Source organism: Xyrauchen texanus, chromosome 12 (genome assembly GCF_025860055.1).
Source record: "Xyrauchen texanus isolate HMW12.3.18 chromosome 12, RBS_HiC_50CHRs, whole genome shotgun sequence".
NCBI classification, from domain to species: domain Eukaryota; kingdom Metazoa; phylum Chordata; class Actinopteri; order Cypriniformes; family Catostomidae; genus Xyrauchen; species Xyrauchen texanus.
In genome coordinates, this window is record NC_068287.1 from 42,979,003 (window position 1) to 43,007,002 (window position 28,000).

At 41.9% G+C, this 28,000-nt stretch overlaps 1 protein-coding gene across 1 annotated transcript; it reads left to right on the forward strand.

The window, feature by feature from the left end:
- Positions 1–271: 271 nt before the first annotated feature.
- On the forward strand, positions 272–28,000 carry LOC127653018 (TLC domain-containing protein 4-B). The gene is made up of 7 exons (XM_052139502.1): positions 272–565; positions 7,289–7,441; positions 13,586–13,675; positions 24,347–24,405; positions 24,505–24,599; positions 25,097–25,170; positions 25,288–28,000. Exons 2-7 carry the CDS (start codon positions 7,296–7,298, stop codon positions 25,616–25,618), a joined length of 795 nt encoding a protein of 264 aa, XP_051995462.1. The 5' UTR covers positions 272–565; positions 7,289–7,295; the 3' UTR covers positions 25,619–28,000.

Genomic DNA, 28,000 nt, shown 5'->3' on the forward strand with positions numbered 1-28,000 from the left:
TAAGTTCTCAAAGTGGCTGGAGAAGCATAGAAGCTAGCATACAAGATTTCTATTTCAATATTGTTAAATATTAAGAAGGCTATTCTTGTAGTTTTGTTCTGAATACCATATGTATATTCAGAAAAATATCAGAGGAATTATTAACATTAAAATGTTTTTTTTTTCTTCAAATAGGCTTTCCTGCATAGAGACAGACATATAGACAGACAGCTAGATAGATAGAATGGATGGATGGGCGTGGCTTGATAGGGGGCGTGTGCTGGTAGGAAGAGTGGGTGGGATCCGCTTTGACCTAACTGAGCTGAACACAATCTGTCAATACACGGTGAAAGAAATGAGTTTGCTGCTTTTTATGAAACCTTTGCGTGTTTTTTGAAGGTGGGAAATGGACTCGCGTCAGGAGCTTTTGTTTATTCGCCAGTACTCCTCGGAGGACCTGCGGTTTTAAACACAGCGAGTGGGCAAAGCGTTTGCTAGCCATCGCCATCTAGCTGGGGTTGTGGAGCGAATAAAGAAGGCAGCAGGATCTGGACTCGCTTACGCAAACCTATGCGACTCTTACCAGGTAAACTGTTCGTGTTATTCGGATACAACGCTTTTGTGTATGTTTGAAGCGCGGATCTCTGCATCTGTTACATGCATTATTTAAATGGTATGACTTGGACACGACCATTGTTGCCGCGAGAGATGAATAGAAAAGTTTAGAGTTGGTGTAGACTCTCAGTTTCAGTCGCTACGTGCGCAGAATCTGACTGTTTTCTTACGCAGTGCACGCGTGACACGTTGTCTGCGTGAAGTGACCAGCGTTCCCTTTGTTATTGTGATGCGAGCCTTTAGAATGTGTGACGGTTACGCTGAACATTATTATGCAGACCACTGTGACGTACAGAGGGCATTATGACGCAGCTGTATTCTAATGATGTTCTCGGATAATGCGGTGGTGTAGAATTCAAAGTGTGTCCTGGAATCAGTCATTGTAACATCATTATTAGGGCGAAACTACTTGCTTGGTGGAACGGGCTTCCGCATAATTGCTTTGCGTAGTTGTGCTGGGGATTTGTCACAGGTTTATTGTCTCACAGCTTCTTATCTTTTTTATTATTTTATTTTTTTATATATGTTGCTCATCGAGATATTTAGTGTCACTATAGGTCAGTGACGTGACTCTTTCCCTATATCTCTTTTTTTTTTGGATCCGGATCTATCAAGTTATCTATCAAATCTATCATAAATGCATCACTTACAATTAAAATCAGAGAGACTCTAATGACTGTGTGAAAGAAAATAAAAAAATCTGATTTTTTTTTTTTGATTTTTATGAAAAAGCACATTTTGTTAAGGTCATATTAAGTAACCCTAAAATGGTTTTTGATATTCATAACTTAAAAATCCAGGATATATGTATATACAAAAATCCCAGGAGGTCAGGAGTTACAGAAATACTCAAACCAGCATGTCTGGCACCAACAATCATCCATGCGATGAACTAATCAGCCAATCGTGTGGCATATATACGGGTCAGGAGCTTCAGTTTATGTTCACATCAACCATCAGAATGGGGAAAAATGTGATGTCAGTGATTTACACCATGGCATGATTGTTGGTGCCAGACGGGCTGATTTGAGTATGTCTGTAACTGCTGACCTCCTGGGATTTTTACGCTCAATGGTCTCTAGAATTTGCTCCGAATGGTGCCAAGAGAGGTCAACAGAGAATGGTCAGACTGGTTTGAACGGAGCAAGTCTACGATAACTCAGATAACCACTCTGTACAATTGTGCTGAGAAGAATATCATGTCTGAATGCTGTTCTGAGATGCGGGTTGGTGCTGTTTTGGCAGCACGAGGGGGACCTACACAATATTGGGCAGGTTTTAATGCTGTGTCTGATCAGTTTATATATTTTGAAAATTTATGAAATCAACATGGACACAAATATTGCATTTCTATGAACTTAATACATGTGTTTCAAATTAGATTTTTTTTTTAAAAAGATGTTTTATTTTTATATCCGAGACAACCTTACTAATCAACAACCCGTTAAACGACTTGCTGGCATTTAACCAACAAAATGTATTTTTGATGTGTCGGTGTACCAAGCACTTGCTTTTTATAAGACACATTTGTGTAGTGGAGTGGTGGTGGCGTAGTGGCTAAAGCACAGGGCTGTTAATCAGAAGGTCGCTGGTTCGAACCTCACAGACACCACCATTGTGTCCTTGAGTAAGGCACTTAACTCCAGGTTGCTCCGGGGGGATTGTCCCTGTAATAAGTGCACTGTAAGTCACTTTGGATAAAAGCGTCTGCCAAATGCATAAATGTAAATGTGTTATATCTGTTAAATATTATCTTACATTCTTTATCAGTACTTAATTATGCCTACACTTACATTGGCCTTGTCAGATCAAAATCAATTGTTTAACTCTAATCAAAATGATCAAATTCTACAGAAAAATACTGTTGACAAAGAACAAGAATATTGACTGTAAATAATTTAGTGTGGCATTATGATACATGCAGTTAAAGCTGTTATTAGAACATTTTGCACTGATCTTCAACACCGCTACATTCAACCCCAAAACAGTTTTAATGTAACTAGGTTGACACAAGCAGTGTCTTGTGACCAGTGATTGTATATTGTATGGTCATTTGTTGTTAAAAGGTTACTTGTTGTAGTATGTCCCCTCTACAGTGCACCTCACACTAGCACAGATGGACATACAGAGTAAAGTATGTAGAATATGGTCTGTATGTGCCCTCTCCAATGTGTTTGAGAGTAGATCATGTGTTGAAATGCATTTGTCTTTTCTTAGTCTGTAAGTAGATTTACAATGGAAGTGTGAACTTGTGGCAGCAGCGGCCCGGTAACTTGATTAAAGAAGGACATTGTGCAAATCTAATGACCCAATCTGCTCCTCTTTAATCAATGTCCCATTGTTGCTGCCTTGTCAGTACCTGGATATATGATTTAAACCTTTGTTAGGCTAAATCTTTGTTAATAAAGTACTGCTACATTGTAACTTGAATTTTTGATGGGATTAGTTCTGTTTATCCCATTGTTTAAGTGTTTGGCCCAATCAAGAGTGGTTTCGCAATGGACTTCCTCAGGCTTTCTTCCAGAAGGTCAAATTAAATGCCTCCGTTTGCTCCGTCCAAAACATAAGAATAAATAGCCAGCTGTTTATGTGGGAAATCAAAAAATTTTGGAAACTCATGCATGATATGTGTTAAGTATTTTGGGTCATTGAGCCTAAAAAGAGATTAAAACATAGGAATTGTGTGTGTGCGTACGTGCATGTGTGCGTGTGTGTGTGTGTGTGTGTGTGTGTGTGTGTGTGTGTGTGTGTGTGTGTGTGTGTGTGTGTGTGTGTGTGTGTGTGTGTGTGTGTGTGTGTGTGAGTGTTTGCACATACTTAAAGGGTTAGATCACCCAAAAATGAAAATACTCTCATGATTTACTGACATTTATGTCATCCCAGATGTATATGACTTCTTCAGCAGATCCAAAGGGAAGATTTTATAAGCAGATTTCAGCTCAGTTTGTCCATAAAATGTAAATGGGTGCCATTAGACTGCTTGCTATTTGACGGTCCAAAAGGCATATAAGTAATGGTGCAGTCATTCAATTAATGTCTTCTTAAGCAAATCGATAGGTTTGTGTAAAAATATGGTGCAAATGTTTTAATTATCAATATGTTTCTTACACCAACCTTTCGGTTTGCTATAGAAGACATTCATTGAGTCTTTTATTTTTTTTATGCTGCCTAAATGTGCCTTTTGGAAGGACAAATAGCCAGCAGCCTCATGCCTCGTGTTTACTTGCATTATATGGACAAAAAGACCTTAAGGGTGTGTTCACACTTGTGGTTTGGTTCTCTTGGTCCAGACCAAAAAAGGAAAATGATACATTTAGTCCTGGTTCGCTTGGCATTCACACTGGCATTTTTAACACCGACCCTAAAGATACAAAACAAAAGGCATAAGGATAAGTTCACAACCTGATTGGACCGCTTTTATGATGTATATTTAGTGACGGAATTTGCCGAACATCCAAAACAATTCTTGCTGCTTGGCTAGATGCGTTCGTTGGATTTATGTATATATGGCGGTATTTTTACCAGCTGAGAGCAAACGAAGAGCTAAAAATGTGGAAAGGAGTTAAAACAGCACCATGAATTCCTCCGTTGTACACAGAAATGAAGATATGCTGCCAGGACGGCTGACGGCGGTTCCGACGCCTCTACCGAACTATAATAGGCAACATAGCTCCTATGATGAGAAGAACCAGGTATGCTTGAGGTCAGCATTAAAGGCATATTTCTTCCTGTTATTGGTTCCTTTAGATGTCTTTGGTCCATGCTGCGTTCATATATCAGTCGAACCACACCAGAGTTAATTTGTAAGCGGACCGAGACCCACTATTCAGGGGTCTCGGTCCGCTTGTTTGGTGCACACCAAGGTTCGGATGGCAGCGTTCACACTTGTTCAAATGAACCGCACTAACAGAGAAATCGCACCAGAGTTCGTTTTAATCTAATCAAACCTGCCAAGTGTGAACACAACCTGTTCTTATAAAAATCTTCACTTCAGTTCTGCTTCATTTTATACGTCCCAGAATGGATCTACCTCAACCTGATCGACCGCAAAGTGTATTCTTTACGAGTGAATACGAACGCGTTCCACACTTTTGCACTATGAATGCTTTGTGATACTCATTGGCTGTTTCTCAATGCAAAGAACACAGAGAATAGACTTGCATTCTTATGAAGACCAGTCTTGCCAAGCCACCTCGGAAGAACGTACCTGGAAGGACAAGAGGACGTAGAACGCATCTATTGTGAGCTTTGAGATGTGTTGCAATCTTCCTGTGGTGCAATTGACTGTTACAGGACATTTGTAGCCAGTGAGAGAACTAATGGCATTATCACACCAGTGAGGTTTTGCAGTACGAGTCACATGTTAAAATAATAAAGTCCGTAAACACTTGTTTCCTCCATATGTTTCTTAATATATTAAAATGATGCCCAACAAAACAACACATTTTGTTCTCTCTCGACTCTCACGAGCTGTCAGACTTTCGTGAGCTGACAGTGGGGAAAACTCTTGAGCTTAAACGCAATGATAAATGTCCTACGTCTGCCACCGTAGTATGGGGTTCTTGCCCACAAGTCAACAATCAACAGCTGGCGCATGCCCGTGTCGAGAACATAGGCCACGTGCAAACCGATAGAGAGATCGTTTAATGGCATATGCGTCATGTGTGCGTCCTTTCCATTAAACTGCATTACACAAACACACACATGACGCACATGCCCGTAAACGATCTCTCTCTCCCGCACCATCTTCTGTAGTCGGCCTTTAACTCTCTCGGAGGCTTGATTAGCCTGATAAGGGACCGGGTGTGTATAATCACGACCCGGCCCCAACCTCCACCCTGCCACATATAGTAATTCTAATTAGCTTTAAATAAAAAAAAATAGAAGCCTATGGTATGCCCCTGTAAGGGAGTAAGGGGGAAAGAAGGAGGCGAGAACTGGCTTGGCAATATAAATAATAGTTTAATATAAAACTGAACCAAAAACACACAAACATAAACACACAGTGCAGCTGCATGTCATTTTCTCTGTCTCGAACCGTCATCACCGGCCGCCTTTATCCCTCGCGTGCCCCCATCAGGCTGATTGGGGACCAGGCGTGCCTTGTTCCAGCCTGGACACGCCCTCCTCCGCTCTGCACTCCTGAGCCCCCGGCATGACATACCCCCCACCTCCTCTCCAGGAATCTTGCTCGACCTGGGAGGAGGCAGGAGGTTAAAAACAACAACAAAACAAAATAGGCGAGGGATAAAGGCCAACACGGAGCGACAGAGAGAGAGAGAGGAAAAAAAAACCTCACACACCGGTTCTCTGATGTGCCGCCATGTGGTCCCCGATCACTCCTCCACCCTCTCAGGCAGACGGCAGCTGCTCCTCCTTGGCGGACCGGAGTCAGACCGACCCCCAGCGGACAGAACGCCCCTCCGCATTCTCGGCGACCCGTGGGGACTCTCCTCCGCCTCTGGATGCAGCCCTACCACTCCAGGCAGTCGGGGAGTCGCTTCCCTCCTCCCCTCGTGGACGGCGGTCCCCTCGACCCATCCGCGTTTCTGGGGGACGGCAGGGCACTCCTCCGCCCCTGGCAGTGGCTCCTTCAGCTCCAGGCGGTCGGGGAGTCCAGTCCCCACTTGCCTCTTGGACGGCGGCCATTTTCCGCATCTAGGCGGTCGGGCTACTCAGTCCCCCGGCGGATGGCAGTGGCACTCCCCTGTGTGGACAGCAGTGTCAAGGACACCGTGACGGTCATCCCTCCTCCTTCCTGGGTTTCGGCACCAATGTAAGGGGGTAAGGGGGAAAGTAGGAGGCTAGAACCGGCTTGGCAATATAAATAATAGTTTTATATAAAACTGAACCAAAAAAACATAAACACACATAGCAGCTGCCTGTAATTCTCTCTCTCTCTCTCGAACCGGCATCACCGGACGCCTTTTTCCCTCACGCGCCCCCATCAGGCTTATTGGGGACCGGGCGTGCATTGTTCCAGCCTGGCCCCGCCCTCCTCCACTCTACAGCCCCATTTAGTTTTTGATGCAATGATACAGCTTGAAAAGTACCAGAATGACTCTGTTGCGTGCGGGGGGACATTGACCCCACTCTGTAATGAAACAGAGCACACACTCTCTTCTCTGACTTTCATTTTTCTGAGATTAGGAGACATTGAGGTCTGTTCTATGCCTACTTTTTTTCTTTCTCATTTCAGAGCTTGCAAGTAAGAACTGTATTTATATTACTTTATATTTTATATTATTTGAATTGTATATTATTGAATATATTTTACATTTCTATGCTTTGTTTTAACATGTGTGCTATCAATTTTTGTTTTTATAAATGGTTTACTTTTTAATCGGAGACCTAAGCATTGACATTGATGATGTATTTTCCTTCCTCCCGCATTTTTTCCAGGTTTTAAGGAATTTGTTTTGGGGTGAACTTTGCGTGACTTTAGCAAGCTGCAACATTCAATATGCATTTTTTTCCCACCAAAACTGTTGTTGTTACACAGTTCAGAGTTTAAATGAACGTTGCAATTCTGCTAAAATGGGTCTCTGAGGATAAAGAGAATGAAGATGGAAGTTTGACTTTCCCATTGACTTGCATGTAGAATGATCATCATTCAAGATGTAACGATTGCAATGGGATCTTTTGCCTGAAGAGCACAAATGTGACCGTGTGTGTTCTTTTGTCTGTGTTACAGGTGAGAGATGGATTTGAGAGAGGTGTACGTGGTGACTGGCAGCTTCGTGGGCTTCCAGCTGTTCTTCTCCAGCGTCAGTCCGGTTCTGTGCACTAAATTCACACAGGGCTACGGAAGATTACCACCAAACAAACTCAACGATTGGAACTCAAGGTAAAACCCTGCACACTCATTAACCATCCAGTGTTGTCACAGGGCCACAGGTTTAAATGACTGCAGGGGATGTGTGGGTAGTTATAGATTGTTAGCTAATTTATTGGCTAATTTGTAAGTTACTTGGTTGGTTGGTTGGTTCATCCATCCATCCATCCATCCATCCATCTTCAACTGCTTATCCGAAGTCGGGTTGTGGGGGCAGCAGCTCCAGCAGGGGGCCCCAAACTTCCCTATCCTGAGCCACATTAACCAGCTCTGACTGGGGGACCCTGAGGCGTTCCCAGGCCAGTGTGGAGATGTAAGCTCTCCACCTAATCCTGGGTCTTCTCCGAGGCCTCCTCCCAGCTGGACGTGCCTGAAACACCTCCCTAGGGAGGCGGCCAGGGGGCATCCTTACCAGATGCCCAAACCACCTCAACTGACTCCTTTCGACGCAAAGGAGCAGCGGCTCTACTCCGAGCTCCTCACGGATGACTGAGCTCCTCACCCTATCTCTAAGGGAGAAGCCCGCCACCCTTCGGAGGAAGCCCATTTCGGCTGCTTGTACTCGCAACCTAGTTCTTTCGGTCGTGACCCAGCCTTCATGACCATAGGTGAGGGTAGGAATGAAAATTGACCGGTAGATCGAGACCTTTGCCTTCCGGCTCAGCTCTCTTTTCGTGACAGCGGTGCGATAGAGGCGAGTGCAATACCGCCCCCGCTGCCCCGATTCTCCGGCCAACCTCCCGCTCCATTGTCCCCTCACTCGTGAACAAGACCCAGAGGTACTTGAACTCCTTCACTTGGGGCAATACCTCCTTCCCTACCTGGAGTACGCACTCCATCGGTTTCCTGGTTGGTTGGTTCATTAAAACAAAAATAAATAGATACATAAATTCAAAGTTTCCCTTTTTGTGAATGGAAGTTCAGTCAGTTGGACTTTTAGAACAACAGAATATCCTTTTGGTTCATATTTTTTGGTAAACATGCATCCCAACAAATCAATTTTTCAAAAGTACAAACATGCTGCCAAAAATCTTTTGCATTGTGTTCGTATATCAGTAATGCCAACACATGAGGTGTAGTGATCTCTGTACTTTTGTGAAATGCAGTTTCATGTAATCACCTTTCCTCTGTAATCTTGTGACCCTAGATTATGGTGTTTAGGGAAAAGGTTCAAAAATCACTGTACTGTACTTTGAGTGATTACAGGGTTCCTGCGGGTCCTTAAAAATCTTAAAATGTCATCTATCCAGTTCTCTAAAGTTTAAGGTCATAAAAAGTCTTAAACATTTTAAATGGTATAACAAAAAAGCCATTTAATTAACATTTGGTACGTAAATGCCAGAACCGTGATACGGCCCTAATGTGATTTATTAATCTTTAAAAGGCTACAGTTTAATATTTATAAATGTATAGTCTGCGTGTACTGAGGGCTTTATTATGAAAACAGGCGAGGAGCTTGAGATTCAGAGTTTCCAGTGGATTAAGAGCATTTAGCAATCAATGAATACCAGACATTTATTACAATCAATCGCTTATGTTGATGACTGTTGATGAATTATGACAATGATTACTTTTAAGTGTTTATAACAGTGTATATAAGTGTATATGATTGCATATTTTATTGCCCTTGTCTGTTTGAATGAGAAGCTGAAAACAGTGAAGCACAGACATTTCAAAATAAGAGTCACGGGTGTATTTTGTGCTTGTTTATTGTTAAAAGCATAGACTGTAAAAAAAGATGGACGACGCCCCTTCGCTCTTTTCCATTGGTGAGAACTGAAGCCGCCAGTGTCCCGATATGGCGCTGACATCTTGGGACTCGAGTCTGCGCAGTTGAGATTTCGGGACCAGACCAGCGCAGTAGTGAGCAGGAAGTAAAGTCAGTTGGTGCTTCAGTGACTACTTCGCTCAGAGAACCTGTCAATCACAGCTGTCTATCATGATGTCACAGCACCGTTTTTATAGCATCAAATAACTAAAAACAAACTTATTTTGAAAACAAACACTTGAAATTACATCAAGTGATAGAAACGACAGTAAATGACAGAAACTATCTTTGGAAAAAAGATATGTGAAGTGTAATTTAATTGTTTAGTTGGTCTCACTTCCCATTGAATAACATGGGGAGGCGGGGTTTATGACCTATACTAGGACCAGAGACGTTTTGGCTTCACTTTTGAGGGCTTGTGCGGCACATTGGTTAAAAGTCTTGCATTATGCTCCAAAGATTTTTCTGATTATTACTGGCATTTTGCTTGCATAATAATCTGCTTTTGGACTCCTGCCGCCAGAAGGAAAGACTAAGAATTGCTTTTAACACATTCAATATATCGATTTTTAAAAACTATAGTCATAAGTCTTAATTAAGTCATTTGCACAGATGCTTTCAACACATTATCATATCAGCAAAATCCAATATCAGTCGGACCTCTAATTCATATGTTTTGATATATTGGTACATAAACCAATTTTAAATCATTTGAATATGATGGATACTCTATATATGTGGAAAGCAGCGTTAAGGCCTTGTTGAATGTGTGTCTCAGCCAGATTGATTAAAAGAATTGTTTAGGTGTTAAAATGTCTTAAATTTGATTTTGTTGCATGGAGCCGGTTTCAGTGGTTACGCAAGTAAGTTTGAGTTTAGTTTGAGCAAACTCTAGGTTTTAGAAGGCGGGTTAGTTTTTACTAGAGTTCATCACCATAGCAACGTACTGTGAGTAAAGTGACATCTCTGACGTAAAGAAGTCACTCCCCCTGTATCTCTCACTCCAATTTAAAGTAAATGCCGCACTTCACTGGAAATGTATATATTTGATACATTTAAATGTATATATATTATGATTTAACATCTTTTTTATCATTTAATATTCTAAAATATAAAATGGTTTATTTGTGAGATTGGGGAACCTTGTATCTTTTGAGCAGCACATTAAAAATATATTGAGTTTCTTTACATTCTGGACCTGTATGCAGCGCGTAATGCTGAAACCTCATAAGGTTATTCTCACACTTTAAAGATGCATTTATTGTGTGACGACGAGTCTTTCCACCTACTCAAATATGCTGGTGAAAATACTGTATATTGTAGACTATCACACAAAGTGGCATGGCTTACACTTCATTCAAACGTATTATGCTTATAAATGAAATGAATAGAAAAGCATTAAAACATTTTAGAAAAATATATTGATTTTAATGCTTTTGAAAATAAAAAGCCTGTATGTTAATATTGTGAACGTATATATATATATATATTCAATTACACATTATATTCAGTTATTTTTCTAATAAACTATTTCAACCTTCCATGACGGCAGCTGTTACTTCAGGCTGTGTAAAGGTGTATATTCGTAATGTTCTCTTGATCTTCAGTGGTGATGTATCTCGTTATATTTCCCTCTCCAAGCATCACCCATTGTCTGTTCAGTGGCGGAGGTAGGGGGTGGCCAATGGGGTGGCCAGGGGTGGCCGTGGCCACCATGGACCGAAGCCTGGCCACCCCATTGGCAATTGCTTTTTTATTCATTTGTTGGTAATTTGTTTTTAGCACAATTTAGTTATTTAGAGGTGAAATCATCTCTGTACAAATGTACAAACTAAACTTAACATGTGTGCACACAAAGGTCGCCGCATCTCACCGTCCCGGGTGTCATTGTATCCAGAAAACCCACATTTCTGTGCCAACACAGATGGATCGCTTGCCCCTGCCTGGCCACCCCTTTGAAAATTTCCTAGCTCCGCCCCTGTGTCTGTTCATGGCAAACATCACTCATTCGTGTTCACGTGCTTCAGGGTTAATTATGAACTCAGGATCCCATCTTGAGATCGCTGTACCCGATCTAGACCAGTTTAGCTCTATCTGGTTTTGTCAACCTGAAACTTACTCTGAAACTCTGAGTTTCTTCAACTAGCTTCGTGCGACAGGCCTCAGGATCTTTTCAAATAAATGCTACTTTTTTCCTCAACATTGTAGCATTGTCTGGCCATTTTCGATTGAAAATGTTCGGCAGCCAAAATTCTGGTGCGTCCCTATTTTTTACACTATCAAGGCAAGAAAATAGGCTACAAATTTTCACCCAACACTAAAAAAAAGAAAAAAATATCGCTCTTTGGCTGAACTTGAAGTTCCCACCTGGAGCAACCTGGAGTTAAGTGCCTTGCTCAAGGACACAATGTGGCTGTGGGGTGGCACGGTGGTGGCTGTGGGGATCGAACCAGCAACCTTCTGCTTCCAGTTACATGCTTTAGCCCACTACGCCACCACTCACTCAATAAATCTAGCAATCAATTTCATGTGCGACTTCACCATTATGGGGTAACCCCCAAAACTCCAACATAACAGAAACTTATAAATGTTGATTAAACACAAACAAGTATCCCACTTTATATGCATCTTGCATAAAAACACAGAAAATAATACTTAATTTGAACATTTACTCTCCCTGTCGAGTCCAGTTTCATCCATGCTACATTAACACCACAAGACGTTTTCAAGTAGTCCCAACTCAAATGGATTAGAACGCAGTGAAATCAAGTTGTGGCAAAATGTCTTAGAATTGTGTTGCTTTAATTCATTTTAATCAAGTAGTTTGAACAAGCAGCAAAAATCCTTTTTACGATTATTATTTGATGACGTATTATTGTCAAACTTGTCATCCTTGACGTGGGTGAGGTTTCCAGCAATAAACAGGATCAATACAGTTTGTTAGAGGCTTATGAAAATATCTGTTTAACTGTTCTTGACATTTTGCCAGAATGCAGTGAGTTTTGTGTCCTGTTAAACTGCGATAAGTTTCTATGGCAGATTTCGACATGCAGATAACCAATTCAAAGGTCTACACTCCAGAAATAAGTGACAACACAAACTCACACACACTCCAGTCTGGCACATCCACACTGCACGGATCCATAGATCAAATCTGTTATCTACAGTAGATACCGTTTCCTACTGTGTCAGCACTGTGGTGTATATTCATAATGCAGATTCACTGTCAACCCAGTGAGTGAATAAAACAATGAATTTTGTATACTGTGCGGACATGTCCGTCATGTGTGTGTTTGTCTTTTTAAGTTTATCATTAAAACTATTATTTATATTGCCGAAGCCGGTTCTCTTCACCTCCTTTCCATCAAACTGCTTTACACTGGTGGCGAAGCCCGGGAAGGAGGAGGGATGCCCGTCGCGGAGTCCTCGACACTGCCGTCCACCCAGGGAGGCGCCATTGCATCCAACGGGGGAGGGAGTGGACCGGACGCGGTGAACGGCTGCCGTCCGCGAGGCGAGTGGGGACTGGACTCCCCGACCGCCTGGAGCGATGGAGCCGCTGCCAGGGGCGGAGGAGAGCCCTGCCATCCCCTAGAAAAGCGGAGGGGTCGAAGGAAGACCGCCGTCTGCGAGGGGAGGAGGGAAGTGTCTCACCGACCGCCTGGAGCGGTAGGGCCGCTGCCAGGGGCGGAGGAGTATCCCCACGAGTCGCCGAGAAACGGAGGGGCATTCTGACCGCCGGGGGTCGTGAGTCTGAGAGGGTGGGGAAGTGATCGAGGACCATGTGACGGTGTATCGGAGAACCAGCTTGGCAATATAAATAATAGTTTTAATGATAACCTTAAAAAGACACAAACACACATGACGGACATCTCTCTCTCTCTCTGGACACTTGGCGTTCCTTTTATGTCTCCCTCCGCATCACTATAACAAGACACAGGTGTTAGGGTTAATTATAAACCAGGTGACAAGCCTTACCGCTCTCTCTCTCCCGCAGACCGACACACGACCACGTCCCCACGCCACATATACATTTGGTCATTTTTCTCAGAGTTGGCAAAAGTCTCAATTCTGACTGGATGTTAAATGCAGATTAACCCACATTTGTGACCGCAAATACATTGTAGTCGCTTTTAATGCTGCAAGATGCCGTTGCTTGATTACTGGGAAAAAGCCTTCAGTTATGCTTCATTCGAATCATTTCAGAATTGTCGTCTCTACGAGATTCCGACATGCGTTCACGTCTTTGTAGAACACGAAACTACAAGTTGTAAACACGGAATTCTATCAAAGCTTCAACTTGACATTTGTGATGTCATTTAAAAAGAACCAATATGTCACATTTACTGTTACTGCAGGGAATAACTGATTTGCTTTCATGTCCGCAGGCTGGTGTCCACCTTCCATGCATTAATTGTGGGGCTCTTCTGTCTCTATATCCTCTGGTACGATGACGCCGTCAACAAAGACCCGGTCTGGTAAGATGCCGAGAATTCAAATGGAGTGAATGTTTTCACCTCCAAACATTTTTTGGGTCTCATTGTGATATTTGCCATGAAAATGCAAAACCAAACTAACAAATACCTCTCCAATAGAACAGCTAGTATTTGTAATCCATAACAATCCCTCAAAAACCAAGTATGTCAATATTTGAAGATGTCACTGGAAAGGCATGTCGAAACGAGATAAATGCTATGTTCAGAATAGGATACTGCCATTGTATTACCAATGTTTTACCAATCACAATTTTGAACATGTCTCATTAGCTAGGCTAATCAGACTGAAGTTTATACAAAAACACAAAATAACCATTTTATTGTTCTGGACCAACTGGACACTTGCATGCAAATTGATGAAAGCATGTAGAAACAATGTTGCATTTACTGATTGAAACATTTATCATGGAATAATATAGCAACATAGTAGTTAGCATACAGTGTATACTGTGCAGTAGTAGGTAAATACTCTACTAGTATTCCATTCAGAACATAGCCAAACTTACTTTCCTCCTGAAGACTTGTGATCAGAAACCTTGTGTCCTCTATAGTCATCTGTGCACAGAACTGCTTTCTCATTTGTTTTCTTGTCTTTATTTTTTTCTTTTCTTCTTTCCCTCTCTTTTTCTTTCCCTTTCTGCCTGCTGCCTGTTTGGTCTGCATCTTTGCTTCCTGAAGGAGAGGAATGGTAATTTGTCTGTAGTGCTTGTTGCCTATTATGTCTTCTGTAGCTCTTTTCCAAAACCTAGTGAGCTGCCTACCTAGACAGCATATTAAAGCCTGATAGGCGTGCTCCCGATGCGAAGGCTAGGCAGCAATATTATGTCCTTCTTATGCTGAGTTTACACGACACGATTTTAGGCCCGATTTTCGCTCGCTGACAGTTTTGTGGAGATCGCCGACAAAAGCCTGAAATCGTAGGCAAATCGGAGCTCGCTCTGGTGAGCGACGATCGCGAGCGCAATGTATGAACTAGCAAAGACGCGATTTGAGAGAAGCGCCGAAGCTTCGCCGATGTCAGCGAGATATCCAGCATGTTAAATATCGGGACCTGTCTCCGACTCCAAATCGTGCAGTGTGAAATGTGTTTTGACTGAATACAACTGCAGCGTTGACGTACAGCCAATGAGAGAGCAAGAAATGGGGCACGGGAAGTTTCAGTGGGAGGAGTCCTGAACTAGCATGACTGCGGTATCAAGAAAGTCTCATTGGACAGCAGAAATGGAGGAAACTTTAGTGGAACATTGGCAGGAGCACCAGCGCCTATTTGATGTTTCCTCTAAACTGTCCCACAACCGGGTGGATTTATTCATTATTAATTACTTGAAAGACAGACCGACAGTGAGCTCCAAGGTTGCTAATGGATGGCATATGCATCTGTTGAAGCCGTCAATCGGTAGAATTTGGTGAAGAACTACACTACCCATGATCCTGAGGGAGAAAATCCACCAGTCAGAGAATTGCGGTTCATGTAGGGAGTAGACGCTGAGGCTGCTCACTAGGTTTTGGAACAGAGCCCTCGTCTCATTTCTTTTACCCTTCCTTACCATCTGCTCCGTTTGTGTCCTGTTTCCTTTGCTATACCTGTGTGGTACAATTTGGTTTTTATTTTTCAAAGAGAAACCTCTTTCTTTCTCTTTTGTGTACTGTAGTTTTTGCCAGTCTCTCTATCTCTGCCTCTCTTGTCACTCTCTCAGATCAGAGAGTTTTAAGTCTTGTCAACAAGGCGCCTTTCCAACAGGAATCAACAGATTCCCACCACTCCCTCTCATATCATGTGTCCTCCCTGCGGGCCTGTTTCTCCTCTGATCAATCTCTCTCTCACTGTCCCGTAAGCCATCTTGGCCAGTACTACTGTTAGAGACCCCCCACACCCCAAATACAGTCGAGTGTGAGAGAGAGAGAGAGAGAGAGAGAGAGAGAGAGAGAGAGGTGAGACGGCTGGGAATTTATTCCAGACACTCCCCACTCTTTCCTCGGCCCAATTCTAAACAGGGTCATTCTATGAACCGGGTGCCATTTCAAAGTAAATATCTGTAAGATTTCAAAACATGCTATCAGACGAAGAATGGGCCTTATTCATGAAACACATGCCAAACGGATTTGTACGTGCAACCATTCTCGTGAAAACTGAAGTACGAATGGATTTATGACCGCTTTACACATTTACAAAATCTTCCTTCATGTGTTTCATGAATAAGGGACTTTTACTTCATGTTTATACATTAAAGTGTGCCATCTCAAGCGAAATTAATACTTTTAAATATACGCAGGGATGAATAATTCTACCGAATTAGGTCAAACTTTTGCTATCGCCTCCTGAGACCCGAGTGTGACTGCTGAGAATTTTCCATTTGCATTTTTGATTTGTAACTAGTAGCACCAAATAAACCAGCAAACAAAATAATGATGTCCACATATGTGGACAGCTGTACTAAGTTGTGAAAATGTTTAATAATATCAAGCTTTAGAAAGTCTGATATTTATTTAATTTTTATCAAATTGTTTATGATGTTTCCAGGAGTGTTGGTTATTCATGTTTTTGAGACATTACCGACATCAGAAATTAGCATAATTAATTCTGATTTAAATTAATGGCCAGCATCATCCAATCACAGCCAAACATGTTAAAATAAAATTATACATTATCAATTCTGAATCTATGTACTGATGATCATTGTCCCATATCTGAGTCATCCAAACATCATTTGCAGCCTAAAACTGAACTTTTGGTCAGATTTTAGGAGTGAATGAACTTAGTTGCATAGGAAAGCTACTGGATGCTCCCTTGCTCCCTATTTAGTGAATGACTTAACCTCCAGTGTGCTGTCTGTCTGCACTGGTCTCAGAACAGTTATAGGAGAGCTATAGGATGCTCCCTTGCTCCCTATTTAGTGCATGACTTAACCACCAGTGTGCTGTCTGTCTGTACTGGTCTCAGAACAGTTATAGGAGAGCTATAGGAGGCTCCCTTGCTCCCTATTTAGTGCATGACTTAACCACCAGTGTGCTGTCTGTCTGCACTGGTCTCAGAACAGTTATAGGAGAGCTATAGGATGCTCCCTTGCTCCCTATTTAGTGCATGACTTAACCTCCAGTGTGCTGTCTGTCTGCACTGGTCTCAGAACAGTTATAGGATTCTCCCTTGCTCCCTATTTAGTGCATGACTTAACCACCAGTGTGCTGTCTGTCTGCACTGGTCTCAGAACAGTTATAGGAGAGCTATAGGATGCTCCCTTGCTCCCTATTTAGTGCATGACTTAACCTCCAGTGTGCTGTCTGTCTGCACTGGTCTCAGAACAGTTATAGGAGAGCTATAGGATGCTCCCTTGCTCCCTATTTAGTGCATGACTTAACCACCAGTGTGCTGTCTGTCTGCACTGGTCTCAGAACAGTTATAGGATTCTCCCTTGCTCCCTATTTAGTGCATGACTTAACCACCAGTGTGCTGTCTGTCTGCACTGGTCTCAGAACAGTTATAGGAGAGCTATAGGATGCTCCCTATTTAGTGCATGACTTAACCTCCAGTGTGCTGTCTGTCTGCACTGGTCTCAGAACAGTTATAGGATGCTCCCTTGCTCCCTATTTAGTGCATGACTTAACCACCAGTGTGCTGTCTGTCTGCACTGGTCTCAGAAAAGTTATAGGAGAGCTATAGGATGCTCCCTTGCTCCCTATTTAGTGCATGACTTAACCTCCAGTGTGCTGTCTGTCTGCACTGGTCTCAGAACAGTTATAGGAGAACTATAGGATGCTCCCTTACTCCCTATTTAGTGCATGACTTAACCTCCAGTGTGCTGTCTGTCTGCACTGGTCTCAGAAAAGTTATAGGAGAGCTATAGGATGCTCCCTTGCTCCCTATTTAGTGCATGACTTAACCTCCAGTGTGCTGTCTGTCTGCACTGGTCTCAGAACAGTTATAGGAGAGCTATAGGATGCTCCCTTGCTCCCTATTTAGTGCATGACTTAACCTCCAGTGTGCTGTCTGTCTGCACTGGTCTCAGAACAGTTATAGGATTCTCCCTTGCTCCCTATTTAGTGCATGACTTAACCACCAGTGTGCTGTCTGTCTGCACTGGTCTCAGAACAGTTATAGGAGAGCTATAGGATGCTCCCTTGCTCCCTATTTAGTGCATGACTTAACCTCCAGTGTGCTGTCTGTCTGCACTGGTCTCAGAACAGTTATAGGATGCTCCCTTGCTCCCTATTTAGTGCATGACTTAACCTCCAGTGTGCTGTCTGTCTGCACTGGTCTCAGAACAGTTATAGGAGAGCTATAGGATGCTCCCTTGCTCCCTATTTAGTGCATGACTTAACCTCCAGTGTGCTGTCTGTCTGCACTGGTCTCAGAACAGTTATAGGATTCTCCCTTGCTCCCTATTTAGTGCATGACTTAACCACCAGTGTGCTGTCTGTCTGCACTGGTCTCAGAACAGTTATAGGAGAGCTATAGGATGCTCCCTTGCTCCCTATTTAGTGCATGACTTAACCTCCAGTGTGCTGTCTGTCTGCACTGGTCTCAGAACAGTTATAGGATGCTCCCTTGCTCCCTATTTAGTGCATGACTTAACCACCAGTGTGCTGTCTGTCTGCACTGGTCTCAGAAAAGTTATAGGAGAGCTATAGGATGCTCCCTTGTTCCCTATTTAGTGCATGACTTAACCTCCAGTGTGCTGTCTGTCTGCACTGGTCTCAGAACAGTTATAGGAGAACTATAGGATGCTCCCTTACTCCCTATTTAGTGCATGACTTAACCTCCAGTGTGCTGTCTGTCTGCACTGGTCTCAGAAAAGTTATAGGAGAGCTATAGGATGCTCCCTTGCTCCCTATTTAGTGCATGACTTAACCTCCAGTGTGCTGTCTGTCTGCACTGGTCTCAGAACAGTTATAGGAGAGCTATAGGATGCTCCCTTGCTCCCTATTTAGTGCATGACTTAACCTCCAGTGTGCTGTCTGTCTGCACTGGTCTCAGAACAGTTATAGGAGAGCTATAGGATGCTCCCTTACTCCCTATTTAGTGCATGACTTAACCTCCAGTGTGCTGTCTGTCTGCACTGGTCTCAGAACAGTTATAGGAGAGCTATAGGATGCTCCCTTACTCCCTATTTAGTGCATGACTTAACCTCCAGTGTGCTGTCTGTCTGCACTGGTCTCAGAACAGTTATAGGAGAGCTATAGGATGCTCCCTTGCTCCCTATTTAGTGCATGACTTAACCACCAGTGTGCTGTCTGTCTGCACTGGTCTCAGAACAGTTTGAAAGGCGTCTAATTCAACATAAAGCCTCAGAAAGCAACACTTTTCAGCTTTTGGATGAACCAATTGATTCTCAATGTGATAATACTCAGTGAATACAGGATTTCTAAGCACAAATGCGCTATTGTACACATTACTGTACATTGTGTTTAGCAGAGTGGCGTTTCGCGATACATCGCTCAAATTTTAAAAATGGCATATCGGATGAAACTAGAGACTCTAATCTTTTGACTCAAACAGGTTTCATTATGAACACTTAATGACCTTTCTAACCAGATGTAGTTTTGTTGACATTTCTCTTAAAGACACATGTCAGTCTCCTGAACTGAGATCAGTCGTTCTTTTTTTTTAATCACCGTTTTCCTCATTTTCTTTTTAAAATAAGGTTGATCTAGTCCCACCCTGAGGAGTTACGCTTTACAATCTGAAGCTCTTTGTGTTGTATGATAACTACTACATATCTGTACAGTACAGAATGCAGTTCTCCAGCAAGGCTCACAGGCCTATGATTGTATTACAGCTCAGTTATATTACTGGAATGCCGAAATGACTTGTGAACAATTCCCATAAGATTTAACGTCTGTACTGTAAGTCCTGTTTGTCAAGTTGTTTGAGTCAGTTCTCCAAAACTGACCTTGTACAGAACCCAGACAATTCAAAGATCAACGTTGAAGAAACTTGCTCAGGTGTGTCAGATTGTAGGAGAAGAGTCCATTATCTCTCCGTATAAACTTTGGCCTAAATCTACATAATGTCTTGGATTTAAATTCAACGAACAACTTCTCACGTAAAACACAAGAACTTGATAAGAGAGTACATTAGAGTTCAAAACCATAAATGTCCATGAGAGAAATAGATTAGATTACAGATCACATTACATTGATTGAACGTTTATCTGCATCACTAATTACATGCTTGCTTGTCTGATTCACAGAAATGTTTGTTGTGTCCGTCCCAGAATCTACTGACAACCTTGTCAATGGATATTTGATTATTATTCAGAGATGCAAACTACTTGCCTTTGAGCTCAAGTCAACTTTTTCTGATGCTAATGTCCCCAAATTCTGCCCAAAACATTTACTACATTTTCCTTATTATAATCACTGAAAAATGTTACTTAAAGCTTAAAAAAAAACATTAAATATCAACAGAAATTACACATCTGGAACACCTGCCATGACTTTTTGCATCCCTGATTATTATTATTGTTATTAATTTTTATTATTATATTTTAATTGCATTATTATTAAGTACGTTTTATTAATTTGATGAATTTTTGTAGCAATTTCTGTTTTTTTTTTAGAAACTTAGCAAACAGCTCTTTTGATGCAATTAATTTATAGCTACACTGCTCTCTAGATATCAGTATTGGCTTTGTTGTTGTTTATATTTTCAAGGTTTAAACTTCTGAACCCCACTGCATGTACAGTATGTACAGTGTATGATATAATACAATGCAATTATGGTGGTCATCGGTAGATGTCGACCAATAACTTAAGGTTGTGGAAGATGCTGATAACCAACAATCAGCCGAATGTTTTTTTAAATCAACTTTTTTTTCGATGTTATGAGCACAGACATTAAGGCTACACGAGTCCAAAATGAATAAAAACCTAAATGCAGTTCATTGTGCAACCAAAATCCCCAAAATGTCCAGAAGAAATTGCATTAAAGAGATTTGGTGCATAACTTTTAAATCAAGCCCGAAATACACCAGTGACTCTTATTTTGAAATGACGGAGACTTGACTTGTTACAATGCTCTATATATGCTTTATAATGTTTGCCAAATTTCTAGCCTATACTGTATCTTTCCCAGATGAACGGTTTTGTGTGTGTGTGTGTGTGTGTGTGTGTGTGTGTGTGTTTGTGTGAGTGTATTTGTGTGTGTATTTCACCAGGTGACATTTAATAAAAGCAATATCACACAAGCAAGAGTGCGATTTATGGCCCTACATCATCACTGCTGTGATTTGGCCGAGTGCCGTTTGCGAGTGTGATATTGCTTATATACAACAGTTCAACGAACAAGTAAATAAAAGAAAATTAGGAAAAACAGTAAGGTCATAAAAACGCATTTGTGCACGGAACTACTTTCTTACGCGACGGATCAGAATCTGCCGTTGCTGGTTCAAAACAAATGATGCGTCCAAACTTTCATTATTAATACTTCAGAAATAGTATCATGGCTTGTGCTGTTTCTAACAAGTCATTGGATAAACAAGGATGTGTGTGTGCGAGAGAGAGAGAGAGCGCATGTGCAATCACCTGTTGCCACACCCAAGCAGAGATGCTGTCAGCTTTCTGAAGATCCGCTTTCTCAGTGGAAAAATAGCCGTCCAATCGAGGGTATTCCTCTCTATTTCACGGTAGCCGGTGCACAAGGGTCTTTCACTATAGAAACTATACAATGTCCTCCTCCATTTTAAACTGTGTGTCCACTCCAATTTGGAAAGTCAGATAGTTTGCGCATTCAGTTTGTGTAATTAACCTGTCTGTTGTGTCTCTCAACTGTGATGAGCCTTAATGCTGAATTGTTCATGTAAAGCCGTTTGAAGTTATTTCCTAGCTTCAGTAGTGTAGTAGTAATACAAGTGATCACGGAGAGTTGTATGTAACACTGGCTGATGCGGATTCACTTCACGTCACCAAACTGGCTCATATTACACACAAAAATTACCTTTTGCCACCACCTGCTGGCTAACATATGTAATGTAAAAAAATTTAAATAATGTTTGTTCTGAAAGACATAGCAATTTTACAATGAAGATGAGCAGGATCAGGTGGAGACCCATGCAAAACACCAGTGAGTGTGAATCAAATCTAAATTCAATACTCCAGAACCACTACAATTTCAAATTGTGAGCACTGGATCGGTTAGAAAGCAATTTGTCGCACCCTGAGTGGAAGCATCAGGAACAGCAATGGGGAGGTAGTGAGAGTTCGGGTGTTTGGCAGAGGCGAAGAGGGCAGTGAAGGTGACGCTGGTGTCACACAGAGGGTAACTGAGCTTCCTGTATATGAGAGGTGACCAGCACTCCGAGACATGGCACCTCTGATACTGGACACCTGTGATCGGTGTGTATCAGTTTCCTGATCGATTTACAGGGTCGGAGAGAGGCACTGCTGTCTGGGACACATTTACATGAGCTCTAGCTTCTTCCAAACGTCAAGCTCACTTGATCTTTCTTTTCACCTCTTCTGTAACCCTCTAAATACATGTTCTGCCCCCATTGACTGCAGTGTACTGTATTTGAATTAACGCTACCATAAGGGAGACACTTTTCAGCATCTGCAGTATGATATCAATATGTTCTTATGTCATTTTAGAACTGTTTTACATTGTGACTCATCACAACATTCTAATTCTTCTGAACATTCCACAAATAAAATAAATATTACAAATAGTCTTTTGATGAGCCATGAATGAAAATACATGGAGAATATTTTTATTCAGTAGTCAATTTTTTTTAGGTTTCATCAGAACTGAAAATTAAAACCATTGTAACCAATAATTTACACTGTTTTCCCAAACACTCGCTCTTTTAATATAATGTTGCAAGTTCTCCTTAAAGGGACAGTTCACCCATAAATACAAGTTCTCTCATCATTTACTTTCTTTATTCTGCTGAACACAAACAACGTTTTTTTAGAAGAATATCTCCGTTTTGGCGTCCAAAACTTTGAAGCTCCAAAAAGTTATTAATGGCAGCATAAAAGTAATGCAGTGATTTAGTCCATGTCTTCAGAAGCGGTTTTGGGATGGGCTGTGTTTATAGACACGACCATAATTTCAATCTCAGTTACACTTCTTAGTGTATGACACTAGAGCACTAGATTGTGCTAGGAAGTGTAATTGAGCTTGAAAGCATGATCGCCAAGGAGACTGCAGATGTCAAGGTGTAAAGTGAATAGGAGTAACATTTTGGTTTCTTCTCACCCAAAACTGGATCGCTTCAGAAGACATTGATTTAACCACTGGAGTCTTATTGATTACTTTTATGCTGCACGTATGTGCTTTTTGAAGCTTCAAAGATTTGGTCACCATTCACTTGTATTGAATGGACCTACAGAGCTGAATTTTGTTTTCTAAAAATCTTTGTGTTCAGCTGAAGAAAGGAAGTCATATGAGAGAATTTTCATTTTTGGGGGAACTTTTACCATAATCATTAACATAGCGATGACTGGACAAAGAATGGCTGTTCTTAGAATAGCCTTTTGTTATTTCTTTGAATAAAGTGTCTTTTGGAAATGGCCATGCTTGGAAATTCTGCTTCAAATAGCTTTAATCAGATCAGCGGTCGCTCTCTTGCTGGACTTTTCCACATGGAAAAACTGATCTGAGATCAGGGGAATGATGTTACATGAGGTCATGAGTGTTTATCATCACAAAATACACTCAGCAAATACTCTACACACAACTTGGTATTAACTAATGTCACTAAAAGTCAGATGGCAATTTGTATAGCCAAATATAGACCAATCAGCCACAACATTAAAACCACCTGCCTAATATTGTGTAGGTCCCCCTCGTGTCGCCAAAACAACGCCAACATTGTACAGAGCGGTTTTCTGAGTTGCCAGTAATCATGCCATGGTCCAAATCACTGAGATCATATTTTCTCCCCATTCTAATGGTTGATGTGAATATTAACTGAAGCTCCTGACCCGTATCTGCATGATTTTATGCACTGTATTGCTACTGCTGCTACTGCTGATCTCCTGGGATTTTCACGCACAACAGTCTCTAGAATTTACTCAGAATGGTGCCAAAAACAAAAAACATCCAGTGAGCGGCCAACGGAGAATGGCCAGAGTGGTTTGAACTAACAAAGTCTACGATAACTCGGATAACCGCTCTGTACAATTGTGGTGAGAACAGCTGAATGCTATTCTGAGATTGGCGCTGTTTTGGCGGCACGAGGAGGACACAATATTAGGCAGGTGGTTTTAATGTTGTGGCTGATCGGTGTTTCATATAATGACATTTTTCTAGTACATTAACAAGTTAGATATTTGCACAAGGCAGGTTGCCAGTGATAGTACAGTAATAAACGGCTTTAATCAAATACATCTCTGCTCACATGTACTTTATGTTGGCTTTGCGTGTTACCGCCTTCAGATCAGAGCATGTTTAATAGGTGGGGACACTTTTGCACTGTAGTTTGTCATTTCTGTGCCACTAGCGTCAACAAATGGAAAATTGCACAGTGATGTTTCTCTGCATGTTCAACGAGTTGCAGAAAGTATTTTAACATTGAAAAATGATATACATCAGCTTTACGCTTTTTAAAACCCAAACAGGCTGAAACCTTCCCTTGCTGATTGACTGCATTTATTATTATTATTATTATATGTATTCGTTTTTTTAGCTATTTCAACTTTTGTTTTCTTCCTCAGGGGTGATCCTAACATAGTTAAGCTCAATGTGGCCATCACCTGTGGATACCTGATTTATGGTATGAAACTTTTTCCCCCATATATGTCTAATTACAGATCTGCACAGGTTTGTCTACATTTTTCTACTCTCTGTTTTTCTCTTCCGCTCCTTTTCTCAGATCTTGTGCTACTAGCTCGTAACTGGAAAACTATGGGAGATGTCTTTTTTGTCTGTCACCACTTGGCGGCACTATATGCCTATGGATTTGTGCTGGTAAGCTCCTTTTATTCAAGTACAGATGACTTTGGGGGCCACTGAAATAGTGGATATTTACTTGAAATAGTTCATTAACAATTTAAGATGTCAAAGAAGAGTTTTAAAAGCATGTGCTTGTTTTATTCATGTGGGTCTCATAAGTTTTTTGGTAAAAGTGTATACTATTTTTTAACAAAAATGTCTTATTTAATGAGTTATATAACCATTAAGTCACGTTCTGAATATATGTGTCTTAATAATTGTTTTAAATGTATTCAAACGTGTTTTTAAAGTGATATGTTTGCACAAATATCATGTATTTGTGAATCATTCAGATTTTAATCATATTTGTTCTTTTGGGACAGCTACACCACAAAGACACCTCAAAGCCCCCCCCCAAAATTTAAATGAAATACTAAAATTAAAAACCTGATCTAAATAAACAGAACCTGACATAATCACACCCTTGACCTAAATACTGCAATACAACTTACACGTTTGTTCCTCTCAAACAGACACGTGGAGTGCTTCCTTATTTCGCGAACTTCCGACTGATTTCCGAATTGTCAACGCCATTTGTGAACCAAAGGTGAGATTCTCAACCAGTCCACTAATTCCTACAAACTCCTTGTCAACTGATATTTTTATTTAGCTCTATTTACTTGCCAAATCGTACTATAACCAGCCTCTATTTCTCTCTACATAGGTGGTTTTTCGAAGCGTTGGCCTATCCTCGTACTCACCAACTGGTTGTCGCTAATGGCATTGCCATGGCGGTCGTGTTCTTCCTCGTCCGAATCGCAGTGATGCCCCCATACTGGGTTAAGGTTTTTAGCACCTTCGGTACTCCAGAGTTTGAGAGGCTGGGTCTTGGTGCTCAAGTCGCTTGGATTGTATCCTGCATTTGTCTGGACATCCTAAACATAATCTGGATGTACAAAATCGCCCGCGGCTGCTATAAAGTCATTACTGGCAAGCTGAAAGGACTCAAAGTAGACAACAAAAAGACCAGTTACGTGAACAACCACACAGACTAAGCTACCAATGGGGATGGAGAATCATTTGCATTAATGACTTGTAGATTAATAAAAGTATTCTCTTCCCCCCAATCAGGATATACAGTAGCAAGTTCTCCGTCCTTACTTAAATGGAAGGATGTTCTCTCACAAACGAATCCCAGTGTGTATCACAAACACACTCTGGCTTTCCCTACATTGGTGATGTTCGTTTGTTTGTCAACCAGACAAACAAACCTGTTATGCCTCGGTTACAACCAATGTGCCTCAAAGCACAAGAAGAAGCAGTACAATGCGAATATATGAACTTGTGGCCATGGAAAGTTCATTGCATCTCCATTGTAATGCCTTGCACTACCAATGTTCCAACAACAATCAAATTGGCTTTGAGAACCTTGCAACCTGATGTGCCTCAAGTCCTTGGTGGCCTCTGGATTTGGGCATTCTCAACTGTGCAGCCTGTCAAGTCTACATTGCCATCTCAGTCTGACCCATTGGAAGAATACAGGAAACCACAGATCTACCTCTCACAGGTCACCATCTGAAGCACAAGTTCATTTTCTAGCCATCTCAGAATGAACACACGTCTTGAAAGGACAGCCCATCAAAATCAAATACCCACTGTCTTTGTAGTCCAGACCTAAGGCTAGACTATACTTTGTTTTTCCATGTGCTCTTGCATCTCGTGCACTGTCGAACGCTCTAGCCTTTCATGGTATAATCTTTTTATTGCGTGCCTGTAGGGACGTGTTCGCTACATACGCACTACGACTGCTCTATGATACTATTTAGTACAGTCAATGGCAGGCGCATACGACGACCACGCGCAAAGACTGTAAGGGTGTCTAGAAAATTGGGTTGCATGCAGACTGTACATGTATATTGTACTGATGACGAGTACAGTGTGAGATGTAGCGGCATGCAGAAAACAAAAGTATACTTTGGCCTTTATTGTTGCTCATTAGTCTATGTTTCAGATTTCCACAAGTAGTTTTCAATGTTGAATTTCCTTAAAACAATGTTTGAAGCTTTCTTGAGTTTTTCTTTTCACTGAATGTCTATCATTTATATGAATGATGTCAACAAGATGCTAACAATACCTGTGTCCATGCATGTTCTGTCATTGTTTGGTCGACCTTGAGTTTCTATTTGCATTAGTTTCAAGGACACAGCAGTTGTTGTATACATTTCTAGTTTCTATAGGTCTTTTGAAGACCTTGCATTTTCCAGAACCTGCAATTTTCCTTACACTTTTCCCAAGTTGATCATCTTGAGCTCACTAAATTGCAAAATCACAGGTTTTCAAAACCCCATCCAACCATCCACCCATCCATTCACCAAACCCCAACCATCTACCCATCCATCCACCTGACCCCACTCATCTATACATCCCCCAACCTGACCCCATCCATTATCCATCCATCATCTATCCACCTGACCCCACCCACCTATCCATCCATCCACCCACCCAACCTCACCCATCCATCCACCCTGCCCCAACCATCCACTCATCCATTCCTTCCACCCTCCTGATCCATCATTCATTCATCCATCCACTCGACCCCACCCATCCACCAACCTGACCCCATCCGTCCATCCAAAATCCATCCATACACCCCACCCATCCATTCATCCATCATCCATCCACCCATCCAACCATCATCAATCCACCAGACCCCATCCATCATCCATCCACCCATCCAACCATCATCAATCCACCAGACCCCACCCATCATCAATCCACTTATCTATCTACCCATCCATCCACCTAACCCCACTCATCTATACATCCCCCAACCTGACCCCATCCATTATCCATCCATCATCTATCCACCTGACCCCACCCACCTATACATCCATCCATCCACCCACCTGTACATCCATCATCCATTTATCCATCCACCCTGCCCAAACCATCCACTCATCTATCCATCCTTCCACCCTCCCGATCCATCATTCATCCATCCACTTGACCCCACCCATCCATCCACCTGACCCCTCTCGTCTATACATCCACCAACCTGATCCCATCCGTCCATCCAAAATCCATCCATACACCCCACCCATCCATTCATCCATCCACCCATCCAACCATCATCAATCCACCAGACCCCACCCATCATCAGTCCACTTATCTATCCATCCATCCATCCACACACCTCACCCATCTACCCACCCAGCCCCATCCATTCATCCATCATCCATCCACCCACCCTACCCCACTCATCCAACCATCATCAATCTACCAGACCCCACCCATCATCAATCCACTTATCTATCCATCCATCCATCCATCCATCCATCCATCCATCCACCCACCTGACCCCACTCATCCATCCATCCATCCATCCACCCATCCACACACCTCACCCATCTACCCACCCAGCCCCATCCATCCTTCCA